Below are 15,904 nucleotides of genomic sequence, written 5' to 3' on the forward strand. Positions count from 1 at the left end.
TTATTTTTTTTTTCTATTTGGGTATTCAAGATCATTTGTCTTAGTTCACATGGGAGCTGTATCTTCCATAGTTTCTTTGGTCCCTCGTGAAGCCAAGGATAAGAACACAGCAATAACATAAGATCTAAACTCTAATGCTTGAAGTGCCAGAAGGAGGAATGCTTGAATGTCTGATTTTACTCTTTCCTCTCTTTTCAATTAAAATAAAGTTGCAAGTTTTAATAATGAGAGTAATTAATCACAGAAATAAAGTACCAAGGGAGGTAGAAAATTATCCACAGGTCCAAGTGTTTTTAATCAAGGTTGATGACTATCCAACAGTTCCGCTCCCACTGCACCAAGTTACTGGGCCTGGCACACGAGTCCGTGGGTGAAGGGCTGCGCTTGCTGCGCGGAGGGCCGGATATGGTAATGCCTTCTTTTGGCTTTAAGCGGGAAGCAGCATCCAGCGGGTTAGGCCATAACCCCAGCTAACGTATTTCTTTCCCCCACACTAAGCTCAGATTCCATGTGATTAAAATCCAGGATTTTAAATCCTGAATATGTGCCGCTGCTCTTCTAAACGCAGACGTGCACAGAGCCAGTGTGGGAAGCCGATTTTGTGACGAGCTTTCTAAAACGAAATGAAAGCTCCGCTTGTTTCTCATTGCCTCTGATGAGCCTCTGATATAGGAAGGCAGGCTGCTTTTGGTGGAAGCCTGTCATTCTGCAACAACTCACTGCTGTCACAGATGCTTGGGGGGGCAGAGCACTAAACTAGTTATCATCTCGAGAACTTCTCATAGTAAAATTATTACAGAGGCTCAGGGTCGCCTCCTGAGGAAGCTAAATTCATCTGCGAGGAGGTGGAGAGCTACGTCGTATGCTACATCAGTAGCCCTGCTACCAGTTCTCCAGCTAGCTGGAGACAGCTGCATCTTCAGCGTTGCAGTAACACCAGTGCCAGCGTACAGCTACGCCAAACTGTGCGGTAGCCTTCTGGTTTTATGGTGATTCTGAAGTTCCAGATGCCAAGCTGTGGTAAAACATACCCCAAAATCTGTGTCGTGTCTTGGAAGGTTCCTGCCTCAGAACCGGAGCCTGGTGTTCCTCCAGCCAGCTGGCACTTAGAGCTGGAACAGAGCTCTCGCTGCTGCTGCCGCAGCCACAGGCTGTGATGGGCCTTACCTTCAGTGCAGCAGGGCTGGTAAGCAGATCTGCCTGCTGGTGACGGCTTGTCTTACGGGCACTGCAGTTTGGCCAAAGCACGATCATTGGTAACTTCAGGAGTGGCCACATGCAGGAGATTTGTCTGCTCTTCAACAACCAGCTGAAAAAGGCCTCTTCATTTTCTCCTTCCAGGTCATCTGTTTGGATTTTAAGGTTTGTAGAGCAGTGGCTATCTTAGATGAAAAATGCAATTCACTTAAAGAATTCATCAGTGGTTCTGAATAAGACCCGCAGGTTTTAGTAACTTTTAGACTCTTACATATGTGTCTTCCTTCTGGTTTAATTAAGCCTCCAAACAGTAGTTTGAACTGTAGCTATTCGATACACAGGCAAATTGAGATTCAAGAGGGAAAGAGTTACTTAAGTGGGCATTTAAAAGTCTGAGCAACTATTTAACAACTTTTTTAAATTCCAGGTTATTAAAATTTCTTCATTCTCATTGAAATTGCAAGGAGAAGCATCCTCTGTGGGTCCGTAAGATAGAGAGGTGGCTGTGGCTGCAGACACAGCAGGTCACACTGGAATGTCACAGTACTGCAGGCTGCGAAGTGCAGCAGCGCCTGATCTCACCGTACACCGTGCTAGAGAGAGGAGGCCGGGCGGTTCCCTTTAGGCACTGGAGGGATGTGCGCTTCGACAGCACTTGTTTAAATCACTTATTTAGAAAGGAGCTGGAACTTGCCTTGGTCTAAGTTACCCATATACCTGACATTAAGCTCAAACTGACATCACCAGGTACACAGTCACGTTAGGCTACGCTGCCATAAACTCTGCTTTACAGTTAAGCAAGTTAAGGCTCCATCATTTTTCTGTTTTTCAGACAAGATACAGACATTTGATAATACCGCTCTGAGAAGGCTGTTGAGTACGTCAGTCCCTAGCAGACAGAAATACACGTAGCTGCTGTTGCCTGTCAGAGACTACCAGGATACCGAGGCTTCGGTAGGAGCTTCGTGGTCAGCACGCGCATCGATGCGATGCCCGTTAGCTTGGTAACTGTCAGAGATGAGGCTGTGCGGTGCGCGGCAGGGAGATCAAGATGCCAGTGGTGTATGTTGCTGCAGCTGCAATTCGTGACTTTTAGTCATTCCGTGCAGTTTTGTGGTGTTTGCCTGAGGGTATGCTTTCGATCCAAGAGCTGCTTAAGCAACAGAAAACACAAAACTGGCAGAGTAAGGCAGCGTAAAAGGTTAAACCTCAGCTTTCAAATGAGCTCCGATGTTGCCCAGCCCCATCGAAGCTACCATGTTTTGCCCTTACAGTACCTAAAGAAGCTTTAGGAGGAGATGGGAGAAAGCGCTGGGACTCTGTGTCAGTAAAAAGCTGCCACGCTAGAAATAATGCTGTCCGCATCCCCCCTCGGGGAAGGGGAGGAAGTAAAACCCACTAGAGGAACTAGAGGAACAAATATGGAGAGAGAGAGACTTGGTAGCATGCATGGAAATACTTATCTTTTAATTTATTTATGTGTATATTGTTGGGACAGGGGTGTTTGTTAGGTCTTGGGAAAACAATTTGAGGCTTGGCTTTGAGTCACTTCGGTGTTTTTGGAGTCACGTAGCCCTGATGGCATCAATACCTCTCTTACAGTAGGAGGAAGCTGATGCAAGCTGACAAATTGTGGCGTTCCCTCAGGTAGGGTGATGAGCACAACATTTATGGTGCAAGGACCCCAGACAGCGCAGCGCAGATCCTCATGTACCACTGCCAAGCAGCCTTGTGTTGCTGCCAGCAAACCTGGTGACCGAATACAGCACGCTTGGCGTTCGTAACACACACGCATGCTCAGTTTTATGGTAGCATGAAATAATAATGCATACAGTCCCCCTTCGCTTGGAGGTACCATGTGCCCATCTTGAGCTCACCTGGCTTTCAGAAAACAGGGAGAGCCTGAGCCCTGCGGAGTGAGAGAGTACGATCCAGGTGAAAACGCCACGCTAGATCCTCCTCCTGTGCAAGCGGTATGAGCGCATTCTCAGTACCTCTAAATAATTTTACACTTGGCTCTAAAATTTCACTTAACCCCAGGGGACATAACTGACCTGCATTTCACCAAGACTTCCCATCAAGGACTGCTGCTTGCTAGAGAACACGCAGCCCTTCAATCATACCAGGGCGTGGTTTTGAGCTGCTTAGTCATCCATTTTAATTTCACATCAATTCAACAACTGATTGAATACAGCGTGTTTATTCCCTTCCAAATAAATCTCAAAAATGAAGCCAGCATCCTGCCCGTATCACAAACATTTCGGTATTGCTCCATTAGCAGTTCCCACTGGTGCCTTGCTCATGCTGCGAGCTACAGAACGGCACCTGCAGCCGGTTAGATGAGATCAGTCCAGTTAGATTTGACAGTCACGCTGTTAGACACATACAGCGCTTCGCTTGCAGACCTTAACCCAGGTTGATTCAAAGAGCAGACGGGAGGTATTCACTGCTTCGATCTTTGCCAAACCCCGGAGCAGCATATATGTATTTCCAAGGGGGAACTGTAAACTGTCAGGAGGTCTATATCCAAACATCTTCCATCTTCTTTTTCATTGTTCCTAAATCCCCTCAAGTGGCTCTTGCGCATGAAAACTGCACATATCACAGGCATGTTTCCCTCAAGAAATCTCTGCATTATGCAATAAAGGAATCACTTTCTGCTCTGTCCCCTTTTATCTCTGCTTTACAAAAAGGTTCTTGAAGGCATTGTTGTAATTTTTGTTAAATGCTGTATAAATGAGAGGATTGAAGAAAGAATTGGAGTAGCCAAGCCAAAGAAAGATGCTTTTCCAGACGGGTGGGATGTTGCAGGAACAGAGGGGACTTATTAATTCTGTGATGAAGAAAGGGATCCAGCAGAGTACAAAAACTCCAATTAAGATGCCAACCATCAGAGCTGCCTTTTTCTCTTTCTGTTCTCTCCATGTTTCTCCATCTGTCTGGAAAGTGATAGCTGCATGACGAGCTGTAAACACCATCTGTGGTTCATGCGAAGCTTCCTTCACCTCAAAACAAAAGCAAACACGGATTCTTACCAAGACAATTTGTTTGAGTGAAGTATTTCTTTTAAATGACAGCACGACATCTGTGCACCTACCACAAAAGGCCCCAACTCCGTTCCTTCCATGCTAAAAGAAAGAAAATGCCCCAGAGTGCCAAAATTACCAGACTTCTCGTTATGTTGGAAAAGCTGCTGAGTGTGACTGACAAACAAAGCGAAATAAAGAGTAGCTGAAGCTGCGTGTGTTGTGGGCATTCTTTTTCAGTTTATTTTATTGGATGCCTTGATACCTAGTGGGAAATCAGGTTGGTAAGGAAGGCTAACGAAGGCATGTGCCTTCTGCCCATCCCTAAACCAGACTCTCCTGTGCTGCTACGTGACCTTTAGGGTTTCTGAGGCCTGAATCGTAAATGAGTTTCATTCCACTGCAGGCCCTTGGGGTCATTTCCCTACGGTGTTAGGGAGGGACCTACAACAAATGCCCGCTCGCCGACTACAAGATAAAGCTAATTTCTTCAGCCTAACTGCCTGGGTGCAGAGCTCAAAATCCCATCCCTGGGGGGTGCAGGAGCTTGGCACTACCACTTGTCCTGCAGAAGGGACAAAGCATACCCCCAAAAACTCAGCTAAAACTGCAGGAAAATTTTTCCATCAGAACCTTTTTTTAAAGAAAGAATGGGATTTCAATTAAAGGGAAGTTTTAAGAAATGTGTCTGATCTTTGGAAAATGCCAATTATTTCATTACCCCCCAAAAATCATAAATGCCTGAAATAAAATACTTTGGAAATATTTCAGTGGAAATATTTGGAAAAAAAAATACTTTGGAAATATTTCAGTGGAGAGTAAACCCATCGCGAAGAGTCCCTTATGAAAGACAGAAGTCAGGTGCCTTCTGCTCTTCCTTGACAGAGGCTATCTCATCGCAGGCACTTCTCCCTCCTGGAGAGGGACAGAGCAGTGTATCGCACCAGCTGCAGCCTGGTCACACTGCCAACGCTCTATACGACAACGGGAGCATAAGGATGCACCTGAAGTGACGTACCCTCAGGCACTGTGCCACCATTTTGAATTAGCTTCTAAAATACTCTGGTAGCAATCAAAGAAAAGCTTTGCTGGAGAAGCAGCACTTTCTGGTCCTCATTTTCTCTCTTCTGTCACCTGTCCTTTATTTCACTCGGACCTACTTGGTGTTCTCACAAGAAGTACTCCACTGCCAGAAAAACACCATTTCAATCGGCCTTCAGTTCAAACTCTGGCTTCAACAGAAGTGTGTTACACAAGAGAGGGGAAAACGTCAGCTACTCCGGGCTGCCGACGGTGCTTCTTGTCTCCTTCTCTCTCGCCAAGGGCAAGACACTGATCTGTGCAGTGAGTGCAGCACAGTGCTCTGGGGGGCAGCCAGACGGGGGCAAAAAGGTTCTGGGCACACGTTATTAATGTGCTTAGAGTCTATCCAGAAAAAGATACTCCCTTGTGATTTTAATCTGAAGATTATGTATCTGCGCGTTTAAAGTTCTTCTAGGCACTACAGTTATGAAGACTAGCGCAATAAAATAAAGTTTAAGGACGTGACCTGAGGCACTAAAATTTGTGATAACTCACAGGCACTGCAAGACTTTGACACCACTCCAAAGGTGGCGTGTTAGCTACATGTTCCACATGCGCGTGCCACCTTTGTGCAAGCTTGATAATAGATGGAGAGCCTCTATTTAATATGAGCACAGCAACTCAGAGAGGGAAGCACTGGCAATGGCGAAACAATCACTCTTCAAGATGGATATCCCTGTCTTCACCCTCAGACATCAGACATGGCTGCAGAATGTAAGAGCAGCAGATTATGGGCGCAGGCAAATAATGGAGGAAAATGAAAATCACATCTGTCCTGACAATTAAAATGGGACACCCCTCATGTAGCAAGGATCACACCATTTGTCTGCAGAAGGACTTGCTCTGCGCATCCTTAATCACGCTCTGCAAAAAGGGATGAATGTATGACACGAGGACAAATTTGTGACAAGCAACCCTGAAAGATTACGTCTTAGCCCTGAGGAAAAGCTACGTAAGTATGCCTCTTGGGAAGAGCCACACAAAGGACTTTGCCACTAGCAGTGGGCATAGTTTGGTACTATATTTAACCTTCAACTCTTACTCAAAAGACAGAGCTTGCAGTGTGCCATCATCAGATCAGAGCCTTTCTTTTCGGTACTTCATGTTTTATAAGGCTTGTGAGTGAACTGCAGAATTTACTAGCAGCGAATCTTTTATCACTTAATTACATATTGTGAGAAAAAGTTATTTAATTTATTTTGATAGAAGATACCACAGTCCTCAGGTGTTTTCCCTAATGAAGCATGCATTTACAGCCTGGTCAAACTCCTACTGAAATAAGAGGAATTTCCACAAGCTCCACTGGTTGTTAGATCAGGGCTTTGAATACTAAACAGCAAGTGAAAATAGACCATGGTATTTTTTGTAAATTACAGGACAGCAGTTCCTATCTACATAATTTCTATTTTCTCTGTTGTTGTAGCTGTTTTTTCAATTATTTTTTGACTAGTTCTGCCTGGGACTTCTGAATAATGTTGTAATAACAGTAATAATAATAAAAGTGCAAATAGCAGCCTGGTGCTTTAGGAGAAATAATGGGATCTCTCATGGAACCTTCCATTAAGTAAACTGTGTAAATATCCCTGGCAGACTGGAGATATTTTGCTTCCATTTTCCGTGATAAATCCTTTGAAAAGGATACACAACATGTTCTTGAAAAGGTAACTAGGATCCCTGCTCAGCAAGGTCCTTCAGCCTGTGCCTTCAACGGGACTTACACAAGCATTTAAACCTTGGAAGCTGTATGAAAGCTCAGCTTTCCATGGTCATCAGTGTCTAATGCTCACCCCGTACGCCGTTTCCAGCTGACCAGCCGCACACGCTGTGAGCAACCCTCGCTCAGCTGGCTCTCCATCAGGCTCACCCGCCACGACACCTGCCTCTCAGGCATTCCCGGCATGGGGTACCGTTCCACGTGCCAGCCCCCGGCGTGAGCGCTGCCACTTGGCAGACCTGTGAGCCACTGGCCAGCTGCTCCCGGCTTGTACTAGTGCAAAAGGGACCAGACTTTACACAGGGTTTCTAGCGAGGCCCTATGCTCAGTGCTCCTGTGCTCAATGCCCCTGTAAACGTGTCAGCTTTGCGGTACTGTGCTCCCTCCCTGCCTGGTCACCATATACACCTACTACAGGACTGCCAGCATCTCATCCCTGCTGAGGGGACTGATTCATCAGGGGACAAGTCCACTAGATTTTTAAAGTTAAACACGGATTTAATTTGAAGTGCTGTTCATATCAGACAACATGTATCGGTGCAGACTGCAAAGCTGGGAAAGTCCAACCTTTCATTATCATTTCAAATTTTTTTGATTTTTATTGCTCTCTCTATGATTTGCTGCAGGCCTGACTCATCTCCCTGGCCTGGTTGGTGCAAGATTATCCTTGCTACAACTATCAGCCCCCAAGACAATGTTGTCAAGGCTGTTTGTTATAAGCCAACCCCCACAAAGTACATGGAAAGTAAATTAGTCTGTTGTAGGCAAACACTGCTGTGGTACACAGTGCTGGCAGGGATTCCCCCCTTATGCCCCCCCTGGCTACAGGATTCCCCCCTTTTGCAGGCATGGGGTAATCCACTGTAATTTGGCATAGTCTGAACAAGAGCAGAGGCCCAAAAGATTACGTAGTTGCTCTCCAGCCTTGCCCGTTGTGATTTTCTTGAACTAAACACAGGTCTGACTATACCAAATCTGCAGTTTCCAGTGGTAACCCTGGAGGCTTTGCATGACTCCAATAAATACCTGACGGTTATCCCTGTGCCACATGGAACAAAGGACAAGCCCAACATAAAACCTTTCCCCCATTTTGGGCCTACTGATGAGCGCTAGCGAGCAGGCTGTGACAGGGGAAAAGGTGGTCACGGACTGTAAATTAAAGCAATCCATGAAGGTGCCTTAGTTTATACTGGGGACATCTCTCATATGTGAGCATCTCTGCACGGTCTCGCACACTGCTGTCACTCGGTGGCTAGCAGCACACTACGCCTCAGGCACAGATTTCCTTCCACCCACCCAGGCACTGCTCCAGGAGCTGCGTGTCAGGAGCAGTGGGGAAAAAAGCTGGTATGACAGGTCGGCTACTCTGAGGCCAGAATTAAGTTCTGAATTTGTGAAATCAGCTTTTTCCAGGATAACAGGTTCTGAGAAGTTCAGAGATGACCGCTTTCCAGTGACAGTATCATAAAGAGAGTTAAATGAAGGAAAAGAGCTCTCCAGTACAAATGCTTCTACAGACACAAAGGAGCTTGGTTTTAGTATCAGAATTCATTCTTCTGTACGTTGATCAGCAGTTACAGTTCAATGCCACTTCTGTTGCTTGTCTGTCCCCAGTAAATTACTACTACTGAATGGCTGCATGTTCCTAGAGCTGTATGTTCCCAGTTCCTGTCCTCCTAGTGTGGTTTTTTTTATAAAAAACAGGCCACCATTTCATTTCTGATGAAATCCCTTGATTTAAAATGTTCCTTATAGCTTTAACGATTGTTATTACTGGTCCTTCATGGAAGGTACTGTGTATGTGTTTGCACTGTACCTCCAGGGTCTGCAATAACAAAACAACAGTAAAGATGATAAACATCAATCAAATCTGGCTTATTACCACAAAGTCGGAGTTTTGCCTATCACAGTGTGGTTCCGCAAAGATCATTACTGCCTCAGTGACGCTTTGGCGTACTTCTTCCTCATTGAACAAGAACACGAGAAACTGAAATGCACAACGAAGGATCAAAACATAGGAATGCCCACACTTTCTCGGATGCTCCACCAATAGGGCAAACGGGGAAAAGAACACCTGCTTTCTCTCACAGGATTTTCTTCTGCTGTAAGCAGGAATAGCTCTGCATTCCTTCCAGGAAATTGCTAGCCACTCCACTGTGCCTCCTGCCTCACCTTTCTCCTATCTGACATCTGCTGCCACTCTTCTGGGCAGCTGCACTTTGTTTCCTGACCCATCTCTTCTACTTGTACAGTCAGAGGCAGAAATGAGAAATAGAAGGCCTGTGACTCCTTCAGAAAAGGAGAATCTGTTTTCTTTCCCTTATTGTCCTGACTGGTTACGTGGCTTGGAGAGGCTGAACAGGCCAAGGTGCAGAAGAACACTGCACCGATGGAGCTTTGGGGCCTGATGCTATCTAAAGTGGGAAGGACTCTCACAAAACTGTAAGGTTTGGATCAGGCCTAATTACTTATACACTATACGAGGTACTTTGAGAGGGGAGGAAGAAAAAAAAAACAACACAAAACCCTCCCCAACCATCAACAGAACTTAATTTTTAACTCCTCACATGGAATTTTAATCCTGACTCTGCAATTGCTACATGTAAGTAATCCTGACATTCAGATTTTGCCATCCTTGGTTTTGCTGGGCAAAACCTGCTACAAATGACTTCATTGATTTAAAAGAGCACTGTTCAGCAGTATCTGCTGTTTTTCAACCAGTCTCATTTATTTCAATTGGACTATTTACAGAGAGAATTATTACCTACTGTCAACAAGGTGTGACAGAGTATAGCTCTCTGTCAGTGACGGTATGTCACCATTTTTTTTAGGAGGGTCACTCACATCAGCATTGACTGAAGAATTCACTTTTTTTTAAGGAGTTTCACAATTAGCAAGCAAATAATTATACAAGCACCAGTCTAATTTAGGGTCCCAATTCTGCATTTCTTTTGTTTCAAGGAAAAGTAAGAAACAAGCTCTCATTAAAACTAGAAGCACCTCAGATGTTTCATGTCCATCTCCCTCACCTTAATTTTTTTCAAAGACTTTACAAAGTGTTTTTCAAAAACACAAGTAAAATTTTAACCAAAAATGATTCAAAATTGTTATTTTGTAACTATTCTATTCAGCACCTCTATAAGAGAACAGAAGCACAACATATGTATGTCAACACTCAGCTTGGAGACAACTGCTCTTTCTCTCTCTGTGTGTATATATACGTAGCAGGTGGAAAACTGCAAAGCACTTCGGCACCTGGCTCTGCTGGCTGAAAAGCACTGCATAAAAACATCAAGGTATCACCATAATTGTTCCACTTGGTGCATCAGTTTCTTCAAGGCATTTCTACTGGCATACGAGTACTATGACCTCAAACCTTTTCCTCATTAAATTAAATTGCTAGTATTAACCAGCTACACTGCTGGGTATAGCTCAGGCCACAAACGGTAGCCCTGGCATGCAGTTCCTACTCAAGACTACCTGACAGCTAATTTCTGAGTGCAAGACAGACGACTCTCCCAGCAGGGATCACCATTGCTACTGCTCACCTCCAGCCTGGGAAGTGCTGCCAGCCTTTGGCATCGGCTGCCGAAAGCCCCTCTAATGTCAGATCAACCAGTGCAGGGCACCCCAGGTGAGAACTGACATAGATGCAAAGGGCACTGCACACTCAGAGTAACAGTGACAAAGTAAGCATTCTCACAGAAGGAAGGGATGAAAGAAAGTAAACGTAGGAGAGACGTTAGATGAGAAAGAAATGGAAAATTAGTGAGTTGATGAGCAAAACAAGGTAAGTGGAACAGAATCTGCCCCATCAGAGAGAAGGACAGCGCTGACACTGATAGCCCAGTTACCCCTGGATGTGGAGAAGCAAAGCTGGATCACCTCACCAGGTTTGCCACATACCCTGGCAATGTTACCTCTGTGTTTGCATGTTAAAAAAAAATGGGGTTTACCAAAGGAACAGCAGTGATGCGTCTGAAGATTCTTCTCCAGAATTCACTGGGGGATCTGCTATTTTTCCTGTGGACATGATGGATCCTGCTCCTATAAGCTTAAAAGGAATCAGGATAAAACTCAGTGAATACGTCTCAGTCTCTTAACTTAGAAAGAAAACTGAGAAGAAACACATCCTGAATGCCAGCTCCCTTGATCCGTGGGTTCATGTACTGTACATGTGTGCAGCTGGGCATCAGCTCTTCCTTCAGAGGACGAGTGAAGATTTGCATGTGCATCACAAAAGTCTTTTTATTTAAGCCAGCAAACGAAGTTGCTGGGACAATGGGGAAAGCTGCCACTATATACCAATCGCAGATTCAAGAATCACTGTTGTAAAAGGAGAAGTCAATATGTCAATCACTGCAAATATGAGAAAGATGAAGAACTGCGGGCTTGAGCTTTGCTGGTATTGCAATTACAGCTATACTGGCAATGCCTCCAAAATGGGTATTCAGCTCACGCTGACAGGAGCTCTTCTGTCAGTATAGCCTAAACCAGCTCCCAGACACTGCATCAGCATAAAGCACTTACTTACCTGCCAGCCTAGCTGTGCCCACGCAAGGGCTTTCACAGACAGAACTATGACAATTAGGAGCCAGGCTTTTTTCGTGTTAAAACTGACACACCAACAACGTGCATCTCTATAGGCTAAAACTGAAGCAGCAATGCCTCAGCTCATTTAGCTTCCCAGAGTTTTAGATTCCAAACAACTAGTCCTGTAGGAGTATGTGTGTATCTCAAAGATAAAGCATGCAAAACCGCTACAAATATTCAGTTAGCTTTTGTGCTTGGAAAGATTACGCATTAACTTCAAGCATCATACTTAAAATAACTTGGAAAGAAATTTGGTGCAAACCAGGGGATGAAGGCCGTAGGAAAAAAATAGAATGCCACTAGAAGACCCATTCTCATCTTTTCTAACACATTTTATGCTTTTGCATAGAAGACAGCTTCATAAATCAATTTCTATTGAAAACAGGCAATGTTGGGGATAAGAAGGAGAAGGATGTGGTTTTCAAGACAGCTGGTAATTTTAAAATAGAAACAATTCATTGCTCACTACTTCAACACTATGCAGTGAGCAGTATATTCCCAGTATTCAAGGTAAAATAGCCCAAGCACATAAATAAACTGTACAATTATCTTATTAAAATCTATTCCGACACTGGTAGATCCCACACAAAGTCTGTGCTGGTAGATAAATATGCATGCATTTACTCTGTACACAACCTAGGGATCTGTTTATGTCTTTGTTTACCCCATCAACACTGTAAAAAAATAAAGAGGAAAAAACCTGAAGGAATGGCAAATTCAGACTAAAGAGACGATTTTTAAATGGCTCTCCAGACTGGCAGTGAATGCACCTGTCACTTACTCTTATGACACACTTAAGAAAAAAAAACAAGAATAAAACTCTTCTCCAAGAGTGGCGCTTTTTGACTGGCTAATTACCGCTCCTGTCCAGTCTGTAACAGAGCTAAATTCACACGAGAGCCGCAGGGCACGTCTCAGTCTTCTCGCTGTGCCAAAACCACCAATGCGGGGACGACGGCTGGGAGCAGAGGAGAAGCAGGAGCGCGGGTGCCTGGGGGAGACAGCGGAAGCTCCCCTCCCCGTTCCCCACCCTTACCTGGGCAGCCTTGGGCAGGGGCACCACAGCGTTCCTCCTGCGGCCCACCATGCGGAACTTGGCCGCCTTGTAGATCTTCCAGTAGACAAAGAGCACCACGCAGAGGGGCAGGTAGAAAGCCCCGCTGGTGGAGACGATGGTGTAGGAGGGCTCCTGGCTGACCTGGCAGCGCTCCTGCTCGGGGCTGTAGGTCTCCCCCCAGCCGAAGAGGGGGGCGAGGGAGATGGCAGCGGAGAGCGCCCAGGTGAGGGCGATCATGACGTTGGAGATGCGGCGGCGGGTGAGCAGCGTGTACTCCAGGTGGCGGGTGATGGACCAGTAGCGGTCCAGGGCGATGGCGGTGACGTTCCAGATGCTGGCCGTGCAGCACAGCACGTCGAAGCAGACCCACACGAGGCACAGCTCCCGGCCCAGCCGCCACCGCCGCCCAGCCGACAGCTCCTTCACCAAGCTCAGTGGCATCACCAGGGCTGCCACCAGCACGTCCGACACCGCCGTGGAGGCCACGAGGTTGTGGGGCACCCGGTGGAAAGCTTTCACTCGCAGAATGGTCGCCAGCACCAGCAGGTTCCAGAGGAAGGTGGCCACGGTCAGGAGCACCAGCAGGGTCAGGATGAGGATGGTGAAGATGGAGAAGGGCTCCCGGCCCCTCCACGCACTGCCACCCACCAGCGCGGAGGCAGCCGAGGAGGCATTGGGGTCCACGTTGGCGGACGAGGTGTTGGCACCCATGCTGGCCTGACACTGGCCCCGTGGGGTGCAGGGGCTCAGGGTCTCCGCCATGCCCGGGACCGGGGCTCGGCCCCTCGCTACTCCTGCACACGAGCACTCTGCCCCTTCCCCGGCCGCCTGCCGCCCCGGCACCGTCCCCAGCCCCGCTGCCGAGGAGCGGGAGCCCACACCGAGCCTCCCCTCAGGAGCCGCCCGCCATGTGCCGCCGCCTCAACGCAGCCCGCGCCCCCCCCCTCCCCGCGGCGCCGCCGGGCTCCCGCCGCCGCCCGCTCCCGCCGCTCCTCACGCCCATCCCGGGCGGCTGCGGCGCCGACGAGGAAGCTCGCCGGGACCGCGGCGACGGGCCGGCACGGGGAGGGCGGCACCGCCGCTCCCGCCCCGCCCCAGCGGCCGCCTCGGGGGCGGTGGCGGAGCCCCTGCGCGGCGCCCGGGCCGCTCCGGTGTGGCGGCAGGCGCCGCCTCCGCCGCCTTCTCCCCACAGTCCCCCGTGGGGCGGCCGGACACCTCCTCTCCTCACGGCCGCCCTGAGGCGGCGGGACACCCCCTCTCCTCACGGCCCCTGCCCGCCATGTTCCCCTCACCGCTCCCGCCAGAGCGTTGCCTCGCTTCAAGCAAGCGGCCCCTTCCCGCCGCTGCCGGGCGCAGCCTGCAAGGTTGGTGACGGTTGTGGTACGGAACACCAGTTATTTCTAGGCTGCAGAGTTTAAATGTGGATTTTTCCAGTTAAAAAGAAATCTCTGAAATTCTCTTAAATTTTTAAGCGGCCAGGAACATCTCCATCTTTACGTCTGTTTCAGGGCAGATTAATGGCACGGTTTCTTTACTAAGGGCACAGCCTCTGAAAATGCGCCCTTGTCCTCACCCTTTCCAGCAACTACCCTCAAAATCAAGATGTGTCAAAAATAATTTTAAACCTGTTACAAAACCTGTTCTAAAGTCTGTAATAGATGTTAACAGGGTGATACCCATAAAAGAGACACAGCTAACAGCTTTGTCACCTCTGGAGTAATGGTGACAAGTAGTGTAACAGGATCATATAGCAATCTGGATAGTATATTTAAGGTGTGTTTAAGGTATTATGTCAAAGGTCTTTGGGAAGTATCCTTTATCCCAGCCTGCTTTTATTCCTGGGGTCCTTTACAACCCGTAACTGGCATTTCCACCTGCTTAGACCATTACTAGGACAATTTCAGTGGAAGTTATTGGACAAAACACAGGCTCTTTTCCCTTACCAGGTCATATGGTGCCGTCGAGAGCTCTCCAAAGGTGTTTGAAGCTGTTGATCAAAATGTTGATGATAAAACTAAGATCAAAGAAGGTCGGTGAAGTTTGTTTCCTTGCAAAAGCAGCACACCTACAATCACAGACTGTATGGGGCAGAGTTTGGGGACAGGAGGTCGGTTGCTCGTTTTTGAGGTAGAGAAGGAGTATTTTCAGGGTCAGAATAGTCCCGTCTAAATGAGTGCTGCTCATATCAGTTACTCACTTACTTACATTCACATTCACTGAAGAAATAGCACCATCTGACAAACATAAACCTCTCGCAGCACCACTGTGTTACCCCCACAGTAAGCAGGGTCCAGCTTGGCTTACTCAGAGGGCCCAACTTCAAAAGCTGGCACAACGACAAAATATTACAGAAGTGAAAGACAATGACTGTAGTCAGAATAACCAGGCTGTTTTCTTTGGTTAACTTTTGGATGCCACTTCACTCACCAGATGAACAATAAAGCAAATAAATCCTTTCCCAGGCTCTTAATGCAGAAACGATTTTAGTTGGTTTTTCCTATAGTAATTCTAACAAGTGCTGCAGTGTAAGCCAGCAGCAAAGAGAAAATTAGCTGCATTACTGATCAGCTTTTATTATTAGAAGAAAAGGACTTCTGAGTACTGCATGTCTTGCATTTTGCCACCTGAGCTTCCAATAGGCAGAATCTGACAGAGCTTGTCAAGAAAAGCCTTTTCACAATACTGCTCGAAGTTAAGCCTAAAGCAGCATCTGAAACAATTAGACACTGGTAAAAATTTGTCAGGGTTGGCAGACAGCATGTGACTCCTTCACAAGCAGCTTTGCATGCTTTGTCTTTAAATTGCTCCATTCTAATTTGTGTCTTGTTTTGTTAGTTAATGCTGTCGCGAATGAGTGGTTAGGTTGCTTAAATAACCACCACCAAGGATATTGGTAAAAGGTGATTTTAATAGAAATTTATAAAAAGGTGATTTAACAAAGCTCAATGGCAAGGTTCACTCTATTACTTATTAAATGAATGGAATACAGAGAGAGAGAGAGAGAAGGGAAAATTGAGACAGAAGAAAATACAAGGGGGGGGAGGTAAGGAGGCCCTGCCGTTGAGTCACGAAGTTCAGAATGGACTCCCTTGCTTTCTAAACTCCTTCTCAGAGAGGAGCCTAGGTGCGGCTGGATCCAGTCCTTGTCTCAGACTTGGTCAACGGTTTATGTCTAAAGATTATATATGTCTAACAGCAGTTTAAGGTTTGTTCACAGTTAAGAGAGAATCACAA

The 15,904-nt window shown here is 46.7% G+C and overlaps 1 protein-coding gene across 2 annotated transcripts; it reads right to left on the reverse strand.

Moving 5' to 3' along the window:
* Positions 1–3,381: 3,381 nt before the first annotated feature.
* LOC104009780 (5-hydroxytryptamine receptor 5A) lies at positions 3,382–13,716 on the reverse strand. Of its 2 annotated transcripts, XM_087732424.1 has the most exons (3): positions 12,650–13,716; positions 10,977–11,074; positions 4,074–4,202 (listed from the first exon to the last, which is right to left on the reverse strand). In XM_087732424.1, the coding sequence occupies exons 1-3, from the start codon at positions 13,430–13,432 to the stop codon at positions 4,199–4,201; spliced, it is 885 nt and encodes a 294-aa protein (XP_087588550.1). In that variant the 5' UTR covers positions 13,433–13,716; the 3' UTR covers positions 4,074–4,198. The 2 variants fall into 2 exon arrangements, with proteins under 2 accessions (XP_009460076.1, XP_087588550.1); XM_009461801.2 differs by lacking the exon at positions 10,977–11,074 and having other exon boundaries at positions 3,382–4,202.
* Between the last annotated feature and the right edge of the window lie 2,188 nt (positions 13,717–15,904).

This window comes from Nipponia nippon, unplaced genomic scaffold (genome assembly GCF_047370975.1).
Source record: "Nipponia nippon isolate SJK-2023a ecotype South Korea unplaced genomic scaffold, ASM4737097v1 scaffold_5, whole genome shotgun sequence".
NCBI classification, from domain to species: Eukaryota; Metazoa; Chordata; class Aves; order Pelecaniformes; family Threskiornithidae; genus Nipponia; species Nipponia nippon.